This window comes from Ambystoma mexicanum, chromosome 2q (assembly GCF_040938575.1).
Source record: "Ambystoma mexicanum isolate Mex_15411 chromosome 2q, UKY_AmexF1_1, whole genome shotgun sequence".
Classification (NCBI taxonomy): domain Eukaryota; kingdom Metazoa; phylum Chordata; class Amphibia; order Caudata; family Ambystomatidae; genus Ambystoma; species Ambystoma mexicanum.
The window spans coordinates 194,679,573-194,696,862 of record NC_090924.1 but is presented as its reverse complement, the minus strand read 5'-3'; the positions used below and the strand labels follow the sequence as shown (position 1 = coordinate 194,696,862).

The window sequence follows — 17,290 nt, the reverse complement described above, 5'->3', positions numbered from 1 at the left end:
TCCATTCGAAGAACAAGTTACTTACCAACTGTAACGTTCTTTCGACTGGATGTTCCTCCCACGTATTCTTCATCGACCCTCCCATCCTACCCCACAGTACAGTTTGTTTTCTTACACTTTCCTCTCACGAAGAATATATCTGTCATGGGGCACGCCTGGGTGTTCCTCCTATATGTTTCATCGAAAAAACAGAACTGAAGCAACGGGTGCGGCTCAAGCAACGGGGCGCGGCTCGAGCTATTTATACCATCGGTGACGTCGACAGAGTACGGAGTCCGTCGAGGGACAATTGACGCCACGACCTCGAGCACAGCGCCCTCTGCTGAGAGAAAAAATCTTTCCGAAGCAGCGAAGCTGGAGACAACGAGTTATCATAAGATGAGGAATACGTGGGAGGAACATCCAGTCGAAAGAAAGTTACAGTTGGCAAGTAACTTGTTCATCTCTTGCCCCACCACTACAGTGATGGAGTTCCTTCCGTCACTGGTCTCTTCAGGCCCCCACAGTCAAAGGATTCTTGGCAACTTTGTGTTCAAAAGGTCTCCAGATCATGGGTCCTTCTTCACTATCCCAGTTATGGATCAATTCCTGAAGGGCCTTGTGAACATGTTTCTGCCTACTCCTTTTGTTGTTCCTGACTGGGACCTTAATTTGGTCCTCACATTTCTTATTGCGGCTTTGTTTGAGCCTTTACATTCTTGTTCTTGCAGTTATTCACTCTTTCCTGGTTGCCAGGCGGGTCAGCGAGCTGCAGGCCCCATCTTGTAAACCAGCTTTACTTTACTTCTTTCCGGAGAAGGTTTCTGTCATGATCCCAGTCAGTGAGCATAGTCCTCATTCAGGCATTCCGGCTAGGCAGGGAACGTTAAATCAATCATCAGGTCAAAGGTGGGTGTTAGCCTGGCACAGATGGCATTTACACCATTCACAGCATCCACTTCCATAGACTCCCATGATGTTCAACAATAATTTCATACCCTTAACATAGCCACCGCAAATCCCATTTACACGTAGCAGCACTGCTCTATTCATATTTGCAGAGGGAGCTACTTAAGCCCTGCCTCTGCTGGAATGCATGCTCCACGTCTTCTCTGCTGACAGCGGGTAACGCTACCAGCGTTTCTCCTCACAGAACCTGTCAAAGAAAGGAGAAATTGGAGACATTAGTTTTACGAATAGTTAGAGTACCATAGTTCATAAAATAAACTTACCTAACTGAAGTTATCTATGAAGCGGTCATCTTCGGTAAGAACATTGATTCGCTCACAGTCGCAGCATCTTCCGTCAGATGTTTCCCTCACAGCCGCAGCATTTTCATTCAGAAGTTTCTTCCGCAGCCACTGCATCTTCCGAAGGTTTTTTTCCTCAGCTTTCTGAAAACCTACGGGCAACACAAGAGGTATTTAAGTTAAAAACAAACGCGTTTATGTACCTGAAGGTTCTTCAAGTTTTCACCTCACAGTAGTTACCGTGCTTCACCTTGAAGGCTGCAGTTACTATGTATTGGCGAACATATGTTTTTTAAAGACGTTTTCTCATCCTGAGTAACTCTGCAGGTCTAATTCTTCCCCAAATTCTTAAAACCTGCGAAAAAGAGAAAGACAAAAATAATTAGAAAGAGAGATCTCTCCAACGTAGGCATCAATTGAAGCCCTAAAGGATTACAGTATATTAATCTGTTTACTTACCCAAAAACTCATTCTCCAAAGAAAAGACATTTCAAGGCAAGAAGCTTTAGAGTTCATCAACAACCCAAGTCACCACTGTTCTGTTCCTCCATCTCAATGCGCTCCTGTAGAAAAGCAGGATGGAGAGCACCACAATAATAAAACACAGGTGAGAAGGGAATTCAGCCAAAGAGTTCGAAGGGAGTGATTTAAGGGAATACACATCTCATGATGTAGTATCTCAGTTAATAGAGGTTCTATCATTTCTATTGTTGTCATTTGTTTGTTGAAACCGAAAAAGAATCTTAAAGGCTCCAAGGTATCAGGTCCACAGGCTGGGAAAGTATTACGCTCCTGAGGAGTCCAGGTAAGAGTTACAAGTTTCTTTAAAGGTGAGGCCTGGATTCCTGACTGAGGTGGTGTCTGAATTCCACTTATCCCAGGCAATTAGCCTTCCTGTGTTTTATCCACCCCCACCTCTTTAAGGAGGAGAAGTGTTTTCACAGACTAGACCCTAAAAGGGCATTGCGTTTGTATCTAGCCAGGACAGCTCAGTACAGGAAAGTTGACCAATTGTGGCCAGGAAAGGTTTAGCAGTCTCGAAACAATTTAATGGTGGATCACGCTGTGTATCTCTGAGTGCTATAACAGCGCGGGGGAAAGAGTTGCCCCTGGGCATCAAGGCCCACTGCACCAAGTGGTCTCTATCTGTACGGCACTGCAGAGAGGAGTACCAGTAAGACATTTCCGGGGCTGTGACCTGGTCTTCAATTCATAGGTTTACAAAGTATTACAGCCTGGACGTCGCTCCTGGGGCTGACGCTCTGTTTCGAAAGGCAGTTTGGCAGAACCTTCTGCTGGGAAAGCTTTCATCTTGCCTCCAGAACGAGTACTGCTTTCTGAATCTATCTGATGAGTAATCTGCAGCTGAAAGGCAATCCAATGAAGGAGAAATTACTTACTGAATGTTCATTCTATGGAGTCTTCACCCACAGATTACTCACCCCCAGCCCCTCCCATCCATCCCAGCTATGAAAGCATCTGCAGTTGGTGGCTGTCTTTCTCATGAGAGCAAAGAGGTAAATGATGGTTCTAGGGTCTTCTGTCCCTTTCTTGCTTCACTACTGCATGCTTCCTGCGGTCTCTATTTTTGAAAATAAAATGAAATCCCAGTTGAGATTGTATTTTCTTTTCTCTTTTTGGGCTTTTTCTCGCTAGATTTCCTCTGCAGTGGATGTGCCTGGGGGGAGGGGTTAGGAGGAGGGGAGTGGGAACTGAGGTACCAGGGCGTAGTGACGTAGTATATGTACGACGACTGATGGCCTGTCCGGAGCCGACGACGGAGCATCGAGTCAAAGAGGATCGATGGCTGAGTCGAGGTGCTCTACGCCCCATGTCAAAAGGTTTTTTTCGAGTAGCTAACGCTGGAATAGATATCTATCGGATGAGCAATCTGCAGGAGAAGAATCCATAGAAAGACGATTACTGTAAGTAATTTCTCCTTCTGAGTACTAATTGTAAAGCTTTGTGTACTGCTTTTTTGTTAATTAGATTTTATAGTTTCTTTAATTCTACAGCATTGAGTCTTTCATAGATTCACATGCTGTGAATATTCCCCGTCAGGCTGGGAATCCTCAGTAATATAGAGCAGTTTAAACTTAAACTGAGAACTTTCAGTCACTTTTGCTCTATTAGTCATTGTCAGCCATCTTCAGATATTTTATCGCACATTGGTGTAAGAAGTCCTCAAAAATCATCTCCAATATTTCTACTAATAATTTTGGATTTTAACACCATTTCCATGAAAAATGTGTTTTTCGACGACCAGCGTTTGCGGTGACAGTGCTAGCTCCGTAGACCATTCCCGCCGTCGGAAATCTTCTACAAAGCTTTGTCTGCGCAGTTGGGCCTACCTCACGGCTGAATCCACGAGGACGAGCCTGTTCAAGGCCTCAGCCCCATGTGGGTTGAAGAATGTCTACATAGAGGATCATCACTCCAGTGCCTCATCTCAGTCAATTTTTCCGCACGGATGCTGTCAGACCTGGCAGCCAGCACAGAGACTTTTTTAGCTTTCCACTTGCTCCCCGTTTTCTTTTTTCAATCTTATTTGACTACTCTTCGGTGCCTCGCCTCCCCACTGGCACATGTCTGCTGCAGGAGGATTCACAAGATGTGCCTCATGCGACCACTCGTTCCTGGCCTCGGACCACCATGCACTCAGTCTTGAGTTTTTGGGGCCTGACCACCGCTGGGACACATGTTCGGCTTGCAGCACTCTCGGTCACAGGCCATTTAAGAATCGGTTGTCACAGTGGAGGGAGATATTCCACACTTCTCTACCGTCCCACCTTAAGGACTATGTCTCCAGGACCTCTTGTCAAGTCAAGGTAGCCCCTCTGTTCAGCCCTGCTCCACAGCGCCATGACCCCTTTCCCGGGGTTCCCACGGACAGAGGGTTCCTCGGATTCAGGTTCAGCAGGCCCGAGGCCTCTAAGGCTGCAGGCACCCAAGCTGAGGGGGTCTGGGGGCTCTTATGGGCGCTACGGGGGGCTGACCTGAGGCCACCCAGGCTACTTGCTACCAAGCTGAGGGGCTCGGGGGCCCTACCAGGCTGTACTCGGAAGGGTGAATAAGTCAGTCCTCTTCTTCAACCCCAAAGGGTATGGGATCGTTGAGTGCCACCTCCAAGAGTCTGTCCTCCCCTCAATCCAGCATGGCTACCGGCACAGGTGCCTAGGGCGTCCAGCCTGCCGGAGCTCGCGAGTCAAGGCGTTAAGACTACCGGCCAGCCGGCTGAGGTCTCAGCACCTACCAGAGTGATCTGCGGCTGAAGCCTACGCTTCAGGTGCAGGACCCAAGCTGTAGCCTCCCATGTCTGAGGCCTCTCGTGGCTCTGGGGCTTCACGCCCAAAGCTTCAAAATGGCAGAGAGGCACGTGGCGGAGCCTGCCAGGCCAGCGGCCATCTTTGGTCCATCTTCAGGCCTGCCTTTGCTTTCATCCATTGAACGGGCTTTGCCTGATGATCCCAGTCTCCTTACCTCTGGAAGCGGCAGTGGATTGTATAGTACATATATCTGGTCTCCTCAAGGATACATCTACTCATCGCAGCCTTAACGCTACACGCCTCAGCGGGGACCTTTTTCAATCTTCAACCGATGACGAGTTGACAGAGTACAACCGCCACTCAAACCGCTAAGTCCTTGGCCACCCTGACAAAATCTGGACAGAAATCCTACCTTCCATCCCAGGGCAGGACTGAGTTAAAGCCCCCCACCCACACGCCGCTTTCTCCGGATTCAAGGGGTTCTGAGACAGTGGTACATGGAGGCCTGACCAGTCTCACAGGAGGAAGCAGCAGAGGACATTACACAGGTTTTTCAGCTCCCCCTCCTCTGCCCCTAACGCCAAGAAGCAGGGATGTCAAGCTCGGGGAACACAGCTTGCCTGTGGGGGAAGTGGGGGGGCGTTTGGCTCTGTTCCAGGACATCTAGAAGCGTCTTACCAGAAACCCATGGATCCTATCCGTAGTCTCCACTGGCTTCAGTCTTCCTCTGCCTTTGCCTCTACCATTCCTCTCCTCCTCTTTGTGATTTCCGGGAGGTCCTCTCGCCCTTGGAGATGCAGGCAACAGAACCGGTTCCTCTTGTAAACATGGGCTGCGGGTACTATTGCAGGATTTTTGCAGTGCCCAAGAACAACCAGGCTGGCCTGAGGGTTATCCTGGACCTGTCATTTCTAAATTTGTCTTTTCCACTGGAACACTTCAAGATGATTACTCCTGCGCACATAGCCAAGTCTGTGCCCAGGGGACTGGATGTGTTCCCTGAACCTCAAGGATGCCTACCTGCATGTATTCATCTACCAACTGCATCGGAAGTTTCTGCGGTTCACAATTGTTGTATCACTGAGTACAAGGTGCTGCCCTTCAGCCTGAACTCGGCCCTTGTGTCTTTACGAAGTTGATGAACACAGTGGCGGACCTTCTCCATTTGGAAGGCCATCATCTATACCCTTATTTAGACCACTGGCTGGTGAGGGTGGGGTCACTCAAAGGGATGGTGCACTCCTGCCAGAGATTGGCAGATAGCCTTCATCAGCTAGGCTTCTCCCACTACCAGAGGAAGTCAGTTGTTCCCATTTTAGGAACTGGTCTTCTTGGAGGTGCGTTGGAACACTACCGTTCAGCGGTTGTTCCCTATGCCCGAGGGGCTTCTGTCCCTCCGCAAGGTGGGGGTGCACTTTCTGGCCAACTTGACCACATTGACATGGTAGTTCTAGCACATTTTGGGTCTGATTGCCTCCTGCGTACTCACTGTACAGCACACTTGCCTCAAGATGAGGCGCCTCCAGCTCCACCTTGCGGCCAATTGGGATCAGGAGACGGGGTCTCAGTCGGACAGGGTCCCAATACCACCTCTCCTACTGCCCGATCTTTGCTGGTGGACAATGGATGGCAATGTTTCATTGAGAGCCCCCTTCACCCAATCGGAGCCTACCTTGGTGGTGACTACTGACTCCTCCCTTTCAGGCTGGGGGCCTACTGTGGAGGCCTATGCGAATCATGGAGCATGGTCCAGGATGGAAGCACTCCTGCATATCAATCTCCTTGAGCTCAGGGCAGTGGGCCTGGCCCCCAGGCTTTTTTGCCCCTCATCAGGGACAGGTCTGTTCTGGTAAGGACGGACAATTCTACTACAAGTTTTTACATGAGCAAGCAGGATGGTGCCTGCCCCTTCCCCCTCACCCCTCCCCACCTCCTCTGCATATCTGGGAATGGGCCCTGACGGAGGGGGTTTGGATTTCGGCAGTCCACCTCCCCGGGGACAGCAATGCAGAAGCGGACCAGCTGAGCCGCTTGGGGTTCAACACCTATGAGTGGGAGTTGGACACCGACTCCTTGTTGCCCCTGTTCCAGCTTTGGGGGTTCGCAGACATTGGATTTGTTTTCATCCCCTCTGAATTCCAAGTGCCCCCAGTTTGCTTCATGGGCAGGACAGGGTCAGGGGTCTCTGCGAGATGTCTTCCAGATCTGTTGGCACGGCCGTGGGTGTTATGTTCCTGCCCACCTATCTGCTCCAATGGACCGTCCGCAAGTTCCGGGCTTTAGTGGGTTGCAGCTTCTTCCTGATTGCCCCCCAGTGGCCTTTGAGACCCTGGTTTCGGATCGGCCGAAGTTGTGCTCCGAGTCCCGTCCCGGTGGAGCATCCGGACCCGGCCAAGCTGGTGTTGGCGGCCTGGTTCCTGACCAGCAGAGGCTTTAGCATGCTCAATTTTCGGATGACAACTGTGACATCATTCAGCATGCCAGGAGGCCCTCGACTCCATCTCAGTATAAGAGTAAATGGACTAGGTTCTGCTATTGGGCTCGTGACAAGGGTCTGGAACCTCACCTGTCCTGGATACGTACTGGCTTTTTCAGCGCACCTGACTGGTTCTTGAGTTCAGGTGGATACTTGCTGCACTTATTTGGCGGCCATTGGGGCTTAAAAGAATTCCCCTGAGCATGTGTTTTCTGCAGCCAACCCGGTAGTTAAGGCCCACCTTAAGGGGTTGTCTAGGCTTTTTCTGCCGGTTAATAGGCCGCACCCAGTCTGGGACATCAATGTGGTCTGGCAGCTTTGCAGCACAAGCCTTTGGAGCCGATGGCCCCTGTGGACATCCGCTTTGTGACACTAAAGAAAGTTTTATTGGTGGCTCTCACCTCTGTGCACAGGGTTAGTGAGTTGTAGATGTTGTCCTTGTGCAAGCCCTTTACCACGTTTCACAACGACAAGGTCCTCCTGCGCACTCAACTAAACCTCTTGCCCAAGGTGGTCTCTCCATTTTACCTGAATTGGGAGATATGCCTGCCAGTGTTCTTCCCAAACCCGCAGTGCGAATCAGAGAGGGCCCTAAGAGGGTCCTCCAAGTTTTATCTCCCTCAGACGAAATCGTTCAGGAAGTTTGAGGCATTATTTGTGACTTTTGGGGGCTCCTTCCCTGACTCTCAGGCTTCCAAGGCTCCCATCGCCCATTGTATAGTCCAGGCTATTTCAGAGGCTTACACGGCCATGGTCAGACCTGTTCCTGAGGGTATTTGTGCAAATGCGGTCAGAGCCAAGGACAGGGCTGTGCTGTTTCAGAGACCTGCTTCTTGGGATGTCCTCAGCAAGGCGGCTACTTGGGCCACTCTGCCTGCCTTCTGTAAGTACTACTCACTGGACACCAGCTCCAGGCGCGATGCAGAGTTTGGGCAGACGGTTGTGAGGAACCTTTTGTCCTAGATATGAGGCAGGTTATCACAGGTCCATCCTATGTTCTTGTTCAGTGGAATCACCCACAAGGATGGAGAAAAGGGGATAGGACGTACGAGTAATGAGTTACCTTGGTGACTAGAGTACTCAGTCCTTGGTCCCCTTTCCTCCATACATCCCACCCGCTTTCCCCCGCTAGTATGGCAATGGCTAATATGTAATGGGCGTAGCCAGGTATCTAAGCGTCCAATGTGTTCAAAGGGGACTGAGGTGAGGCTCTGGAGGGTGGGGGCTCGGCGGGCGTTCCCGAGCCCGAGCCCGAGCCCGCGCCCCAGCGCTACACTAAATTTAAAGTGGAAGCTCAATTTTTCACTTCCAGAGGTTCTGGCACCGTCCCCATGTTGGAGGACACCCACAAGTATGGAGGAAAGGGGACTAAGGACTATGAATGCTCTAGTCACTATAGTCAATAACTTTAATTTACCACCGCAACCACGACTATCAAAGTGGCAAATGCAATGGCCATACTCGCATGCTACAATCAATAGCTGTGGTACAGGATGGGCCCCCTGCTAGAGTTTCTGCCGGATGACCAACAAGAGGCCATGGACATCTTCTATAACGGCGAATTGGCGTCCGACCATACCATCAAAGTTTCTGGGGACATTGCAGATACTGGGTTTTGCCAGCTTAGAAATTAAGTGATGGTACGCAGGCAGGGTTGGCTCAAGGCCACAGATTTTAGACCGATGTCCAGTCCAGGGTCATTGATCTGCCCTTTGACGGATCTGCCCTTTCTGGGAAGAAGATGGATGAAACCTTACAGTCAATAAAAACGGACACGGAAACCACTCGCTTCTTGGTCATGCTACAGCAAAGGTGCCAGTCCTTTCGTTCGGGAAAAGGGTGCTATGGCAGTAATTCGTGGGATAACCGCTCCACTTACCACTCTTCCTCCTCTTACAAATCCCCATACTCATCAGGGGGACCAGAACAGAAAAAAGTCTTCATCCTACAGGGCATTGCAGCGGCGCCATGGCTCCTCTTAATCTAGGGGCCAGTCCGGCAAACCGACATGACCAGCCCAGGTCCAGGTCCTCCTGCTTCTGCACCCTGGTGGCAGGGTGATTATTAAGGTTTGTCGAAGAATGGAAAAACACCACAACCGACGAATGGGTGCTATCCCTGTGGACTGTCCGCTGGATATTCTTCCTGCACACAAACTGCAAAGGTTGTGGCACCTCTTGCAACAGGAAGTAGGAACTCTGTAGCGAAAGGGCTCATTGGAGAAGGTCCCAAAGGAGGAGCTGGGCAGAGGAGTGGTAAGTAAAAAGTCACAGCATAAAAAGTCAACGGGTTGGAAGCCCATATTAGATCTAAGGGTGATCAAAAAGTTCCTAAAGGTACAAATGTTCTGGATGGTCACACTGCAGCAGGTGTTGTCCCAGCTACAACAAAGACTTCTTGGCGTCCCTCGACCTTGAGGATGCCTACTTTCACATCCCTATTCATTGCTCACCCCGGCGATACCTACGCTTCATGGAGGCAGGATTACATCATCAGTTAATGCCCCTCTATTATGCCTGCCGTCTGCTTGCTGGGTGTTTACCAAATTCCTTGCTCCAGTGGTGGCACACCTGCGGCGGAGGGTAGTTCACATCTACCCGTATCTAGACGACTGGTTGGTGGGAGCCCCCGCCTATCCGCTGGCAGAAACTAACACAGCCATCACCATCCATTGTCTACAATGGCTGGATTACTCTATGAGCTTCCCAAAGTCGTGCCTGTTTCCATTGCATCAGGTACTCTATCTTGGAGCAAGACTTGACACCCAGACCTGTACTGCCATTCCCTTGGATGAAAGGGTGGTGGCTCTTCTGGAAAAGGTGCGCTGTCTCAACAGTGCCCAGTTGCGCCAGTCCGCTACTACAAATCCCTGCTGGGGATGTCGTCATGCATCCCGTTGATCACCAACTGCCGGTTACACATGAGGCCAGTGCAGGAATTCCTGCTGGATCCAAACCTCGGGGTGCTGGGAGGACCGCATTGGTCTGAACCAGTTTTCAGGCAGAGCCTTTCGCTGGTGAGGGAACATCTATTGCAAGGCGATCCCTTCAGGTTGCCGGATCATCAATATGAAGATAGAGAAGGAAACCCAGTAGACACTATATAAGCACCTGCTAGTAGTGTCTGTTCTATCTATTCTGGGAAGAATAAAGTATTGAATATAGGAAAATAGAACTAAAGGGACAGGTCAGTGAATACATTTTTTTAAATATTTAATAATACAATCACATTTATAAAACCAATATTAAATCAAGTACATTCAGAATACACTTTTCTGATATAAAGCCAATTCATAGGCTAAACCTAAATTTGGAGCATAGAAAAAGGCAAAAAAATGATACATCATGTTACACAATCATTAGTCACTTTACAATTGTTGTCCCTATCATCATTCTGTTCTTCTACAGAGATAACTCATCTCGACATGTTTCAGTTCGTAATGTCTTTAATACAGACTTTCATCAGGAGGAAATATTGTGCATCCATTTCCTATTGTGCGTCCAGTTTGAGTAAAGATAAAACCACCAACAATACACAAACTGTCCAAACTTAAACGAAAGAGAACTTGTAAGCTATAGTTACTAGAGTCAGTCTCAAAGTTCAACAGTGAACTACGACCCCACCATCTAGGATAACCATATTACCTCTGGGGGTTCTTGCGGGGCCTCTACTAAGTGTCTGTATGTACTCCCTTCCAATTCCTCTGGTGCCTAGAGTCCTACACACCTTCAGACTGTATTGGTGCAAATTGATATGAGTGGGCCCTGCGTGGCCGAGACAGTTTTTATACTCTGACCTCCTTGCCCTCTTGTTAATGACACCAATCAAGCTGCGCCTGCACCAATCACTCCTGTCAAGAAACCAGGGGGTGGTGCTGCACCACGACTCAGTCTTGCTCAATCTGACGGCCTGACTCCTGTGTTCTTAGAATTCTGGGCCCTGTCCCTTCCACCTTGAAGTGCTACAAAAGCAGTGGAAACGTTTACAAGTATGGTGCATGAACCAGCAACTGCGACCTCAAACCATCCGGCTGGAGGATATTTGTTTTGCCTTACCTGTTGTCCCTGGATCAGTCTGGCTTGACTCATTGCTCCATTAAGGTGCACCTGGTGGCAATCTCCAGAGAAAACGCTCCTCAGGGGTGCCATCCCTGTGGTCTCGCCGGCTGGTGAAGGAGTTCTTGCATGTGCTGTTCCGATTTTTTTCCACCTGTCAGTCGGCCAGCGCCAATGTGGGAGCTAAATGGGCTACTCAAAAGGCTCATGAAGCCGCTTTTCAAGCCCATGCATCCATTAAACATCAATCCTGGAAAACCGCGTTCTTGGTGGCAATAACTTCAGCCAGGCGAATGGGTGAAATCCAGGCATTTTCCTTGAAACCACTATGTGCGACGTTTCACAAGGACAAGGATATTCTACGTTCTAACACGACCTTTAGGCCTAAGGTGCCATCCTCTTTGCATCTCAATCAGCGAGCGGTTCAGCCCGTGTTCGTTGGCATACCGTCTTCAGCAGGGCAGTCCCTGCACATGCTGGATGTAGTGCAAGCCGTCAAGTACTATGTGGCTCATACAAAGTTATTCCGTATAACAGATCAACTGTTTGTTTCGTTTGGACCTTCAGGGCCTGGGAAGGCTCTCTCAAAGTCCTCCATTTCAAGATGGATTGCATCTCATTCTGTCATCAACGGACGCACTCCACAAGAGCAGTGGCTAAAAACACTGCGCTCCTCTCCGGAATCCCACTGCCTGACATCTGCCTTGCAGCGACCTGGAGATCGGTGCATATATTCACCAGGTTCTACTGTGTCGACAGATTCCGCAGTAGTCTAGAGACCGCCAGTCGGCTCTGCAGAACCTTTTTGCGTGAGGATGGTAAGTCTCCAGTGGTAAGTTATGCTGGGAGCCTGCCTCCGCCCATATGTTTTGTTGTAATACTGCTTTGTAATCTATTCACAGCATGTGAACCTATGAAAGATCCAATGCTGGAGAAGGAATTAGTTACCTGTAACTCCGGTTCTCCAGCATTGGTATCTTTCATATATTTACATGCGACCCTCCCACCTACCCAGCACGGCTCGTCTTTTGGCTCTTACTGTCACTCAGTGCGCTTGCCAAATCTGAAGGTGGCTGACAGGGAGGAGTTAAGGGAGGTGTTCCTATTGGCTGTGGGCATATGACCCAAAATGACTGTAATGGAGCACACGAGTGAAAAGTTTTCAGTTTAAGTTTAAACTGCTCTTTTACCAAGTATTCCCAGCCTGACCACGGTAAATGTTCACAGCATGTGCATCTATAAAAGATACCAATGCTGCAGGACCGAGTTACAGGTAAGTAACTAATTCCTTGTTCTAGTGGGTTGTAGTTCTGTATTTTATGCTAATTCTATGCCTCTGTAGAGCATCTGCAGTTTTTGTCTTTGGGGCTTGATTGAGTATTTGAATACTGAATGAACAGTAGACTCTTTTTAAGAGAGTGTGACTGACCAAGTCAAGGGGAAGGAAATCACCTTGTCTGACCATATTTCTGGAAGAGGAGCTAATATTAGTCATCCTAACATTGAATATTTGGTACATCTGGTTAAAAAGAAAAGAGAACCCTAACACATCGATGTTCGACTTATTGTGAGGTAAAAATTAAGTAGAAATGGTGAGAAACGTGACAGAGTTTGAAAGAGTGTACTGGAATATGCTATTAGGATATTTTCTTTAAGGAAGCGTTTTGACAGTTGCATGTTGCAGGTATCAATGTTGTGTGTTGTATGAAGCAAATTTGTTAAATTTATGTAGTCTTGTTTAACTAATTCACAGGTTTTGTAATGATTCTCTATGTGGAAGATATTTGTCAGGTTTGCATTTGAGTTGGTTTGTCATCAGTGTGTCTTTTTCCATTTGTCTTTTCAAAAGATGCCCCTAGTCCAACATCATTGCAAAGCAAGCATTTGGAAAATGGAGTTCTTGTGGGTGCCTCTTCTGATAAACAACTGCTAAGGTAGGCGTTATACATTATTTTTTTAAATCTGTAGTAGATTTAAACTAGTCACATACTGTAGGAATAAGCAAGATGTAAATCCTATTGTATCGCAACAGGCAATTCAGTTCATCATCGGAAACGAGCAAGTCTTTACACCAAACTAGCACAACAGACTTACAGAAATCTGCAACAGTGAAGGATGCTTGGAAGCTGACGGAAGCTGATAAAGCCCAGACGGGACGGGTATGCTATACACAAAAATACTTGCATAGTTTTCTATTAGTGTATCAAATCTAAATGCATCGTATTCACCCAAAATGTCACAAACTGCTATGCTCTTACCTGGGTAATGTAATTCAAATTTCTCTAATTAAATAGTTGATATACACAAACGGTGAAAACCAAGCTTATTTGTTAATGAATTGTTACCACAGTAGCTGGAGGAATATTCTCTTCAGCAGACCTAATTCCTGGAATTCAAAGGGAGACGTGTCAGATAATTCTACTAGGATTTGAAGGAACCCTTTGGTACTTAGCCCAGAGGTGCTAGTGCCCAAGATTGATAAGTGTACCTTTTTGTCCATAACGGCCATCCTATCTGATAATAGGAGTGTGCCACTGGTTCTTTTATTTCAAGGATTACAGTGGCATAGTGTGGGCACTTTTGCCAACAGCTTCAAAACCCTGTTTTCTAGAAACCACTGTGAGATATCGCTTGCAAGCTGGGGGGAAGAGGAGGTGTCGTTTTCAATGAGTAACTCAATGCTGTTGTGATCCTATGCCAGAAAATGTACTGAACACTAACCAGTGTAATTAAACCATGTTTAGGAGGAAACCACCACAGTCCCTTACTACTTATACCAGCACACCTGTGCCAGTCCTCAAAGATGCCAGAGTTATTTACTAGAGTCATATACAAAGCCTGTGTAGGGTGAAACGTGTCATTTTTGTGTGTTTTGTTGCTGCCTTTCTTGTCCACAACCATGAAATAATAAAGGACTATTTTTGCACAGCAACCAAGGCTGGGATTTGGATTCTTTCCATCTACATTTTGTATGCATTAGCTAGAGTGCCGCTACATTTTAGACTGGGTTTGTAATTCAGTGAAAAAAACTTTGTTAAAGGGACGTTATGGTTCCAAGTAAAAGCGAAAAACCCTTGAAATTCGCCAGTTATGGTAAGCTAAGCAACCATAACTCGCGCCACCACCGTGCACTGCTAAGCCTAACACCCAGGACATCAAAGATGACATCACAAATGTCATTGATGACATCACATGTCTGACGCCCCCTCTTTTACTTTCCTGACATATCTAGGCCACATGATTTTCTTCAGTAAGAGTCGGGAACTAAAAATTGTAAATGTACTATATTTGTAGACTTATCCTTCAAGTATGTTCTTATAATAATTCCCTTATGGTCCAGTCATATCATATGAAACATATACATAGGGGAAGACACAACCTTGAAAGACAGCAATCCTTTTTGTGCATTAAAATTATCAGTAGAGTTATCAGCACTTTCTGATAGTTTTGATGTTTTTTTATTACTGTACTTTCCCTGTATATGCTCATATTTTTATATGTTGTACTCACACTATTTTCATTAGGGTCCAGACACATCATGTGATATATATAGATAGGGTAAGTAACAGCTTTGAAACAGAGCAATCATTTCTCTGCATAAAGATAATCAGTTAGGTTATGAACTCTTTCTGCTACTATTGCTGTTTTTTTTCTTACTTCAATTCCCTTGTATATATTCATATTTGTATGTTGTGTTGTCTCTTTGTGATTTGTCTATAATAATGCAATTATGTAGTAAGTGGGTTTTATTACCTACTTATCACAAATTTCACTGTACGCAAAACTCTAATATGAAAAGTTATCATTTCACTATTCAACATGGCAAGCTTACGAATATTGCACCTCCATCATGTATGCTGCACACAATGCCTATGTTTCTACATGAGTACCTTAGTATACTGGATTGAAGTTAATAATAGAATGCTATTTATATCAATGCATAGCTTAATGCACTGATTAGCACTTGATATTTATTCCAATAATCTTTGACACTTTTTTTATTAACACTACACTAAGAATCCCTTGTACAGACTTTTCATGAAAGGTAAATGCACATGTGATGTCATCATTGATGTCATCAATGACATTTGTGATGTCATCTTTGATGTCCTGGTTGTTAGGCTTAGCAGTGCTGCACGGTGGTGGCGTGAGTTATGGTTGCTTAGTTTACCATAACTGGTGAATTTCAAGTGTTTTTCGGTTTTACTTGGAACTATAACGTCCCTTTAACAATGTTTTTTCACTGAATTTCATAGGTTTTTAGTAGCGCAACTTAACCATAACGTCCCTTTACTAATGTTTTTTCACTGAATTTCATAGGTTTTTAATAGCGCAACTACCATAATGTCCCTTTAACAAAGTTTTTTAATTGAATTTCATAGTTTTTTATTAGTGCAACGTAACCATAACGTCCTTTTCAATGGATGAAGACCACAAGCATCCTAGGTTCTCAAAGTGGGAAAAAAAAACTCCTGCCGCGTCCCGGTGTAGGAAGGAAAATCTTTTACCAAGATGGACACCATGGAAAGGGAAGGCGGGGTGTATAAAGAGAACACAACAGGGCATGGGTAGGGGGGAACCAGGAGAGACACACGGGGCATGAGAGAGGGGTGGGGGGGTAACAGGAGAGAGACACGGGGCATGAGCGGGGGGTGGGGGGTAAAAGGAGGGAGACACTGGGAATGAGCAGGGGGTGGAGGGGCAACAGGAGAGAGACACGGGGCATGAGCGGGGATGGGGCAACAGCAGGGAGACACGGAGCATGAGCGGGGGTAACAGGAGAGAGACATGGGGCATGAGCAGGGGGCAACAGCAGGGAGACACGGGGCATGAGTGGGGGGCAACAGCAAGGAGACACGGTTCATGAGTGGGGGTTGGGGGGCAACAGCAGGGAGACACGGGGCATGAGAGGGGGGTGGGGGGCAACAGGAGGGAGACACGGGGCATGATTGGGGGGTGGGGGGCAACAGGAGGGAGACACGGGGCATGACCGGGGGGTGGGGGGCAACTGCAGGGAGACACGAGGCATGAGGGGGTGGGGGTTAACCGGAGAGAGACAAGGGGCATGAGGGTGGTGGGGGGCAACCGGAGAGAGACAAGGGGCATAAGGGTGGTGGGGGGTAACAGGAGAGAGACACGGGGCATGAGAGAGGGTGGGGGGGCAACATGAGGGAGACACGGGGCATGAGCGGGGGTGGGGGAACAGGAGAGAGACACGGGGCATGAGGGGGGGTGGGGGAACAGGAGACACGGGGCATGAGGGGGTGTGGGGGGCAACAGCAGGGAGACACGAGGCATGAGGGGGTGGGGGTTAACCGGAGATATACACCGGGCATGAGCGGGGGGTGGGGGGCAACTGGAGAGAGTCACGGGGCATGAGCGGGGGGCAACAGCAGGGAGACACGGGGCATGAGTGGGGGGCAACAGCAGGGAGACACGGGTCATGAGTGGGGGGTGGGGGAGCAACAGCAGGGAGACACGGGCATGAGAGGGGGGTGGGGGGCAACAGGAGGCAGACACGGGGCATGATCGGAGGTGGGGGGCAACAGGAGGGAGACACGGGGCATGACCGGGGGGTGGGGGGCAACTGCAGGGAGACACTGGGCATGAGCGGGGGAGACACAGGGTATGAGGGGGGTGGGGGTAACAGGGGAGAGACACGGGGTATGAGCAGGGGTTGGGGGCAACAGAAGGGAGACACGGGGCATGACTGGGGGGTGGGGGGTGACAGGAGAGACACACGGGGCATGAGAGAGGGTGGGGGTAACAGGAGAGAGACACGGGGCATGAGAGGGGGTGGGGGGCAACAGCAGGGAGACACGGGGCATGGGCAGGGGGTGGGGGGCAACAGCAGGGAGACACGGGGCATGAGAGGGGGGTGGGGGGTAACCAGAGAGAGACACGGGGCATGAGAGGGGGTGGGGGGCAACAGGAGAGAGACCGGGGCATGAGAGGGGGGGTGGGGGTCAACTGCAGGGAGACACGGGGCATGAGGGGGTGTGGGGGTAACAGGAGAGAGACACGGGGCATGAGAGGGGGTGGGGGCAACTGAAGGGACACGAGGCATAAACGGGGGTGGGGGGCACAGGAGAGAGACACGGGGCATAAGCGGGGGGTGGGTGGTAACAGGAGAGAGACACGGGGCATGAGAGGGGGTGGGGGGTAACAGGAGAGAGACACGGGGCATGAGAGGGTGTGGGGGGCAACTGCAGGGAGACACGGGGCATGAGAGGGGGGTGGGGGGCAACTGCAGGGAGACACGGG

At 48.8% G+C, this 17,290-nt stretch overlaps 1 protein-coding gene across 2 annotated transcripts in view; it reads left to right on the top strand.

Moving 5' to 3' along the window:
- The window catches only part of ABCC1 (ATP binding cassette subfamily C member 1 (ABCC1 blood group)), a 2,255,476-nt gene that overhangs the window by 1,266,420 nt on the left and 971,766 nt on the right, over nucleotides 1–17,290 (top strand). For both annotated transcript variants that reach the window (XM_069647115.1, XM_069647114.1), the window contains 2 exons: nucleotides 12,876–12,960; nucleotides 13,059–13,185. In XM_069647115.1, coding sequence (XP_069503216.1) covers nucleotides 12,876–12,960; nucleotides 13,059–13,185 — 212 coding nt within the window. The remainder of the gene's footprint in view (nucleotides 1–12,875; nucleotides 12,961–13,058; nucleotides 13,186–17,290) is intronic.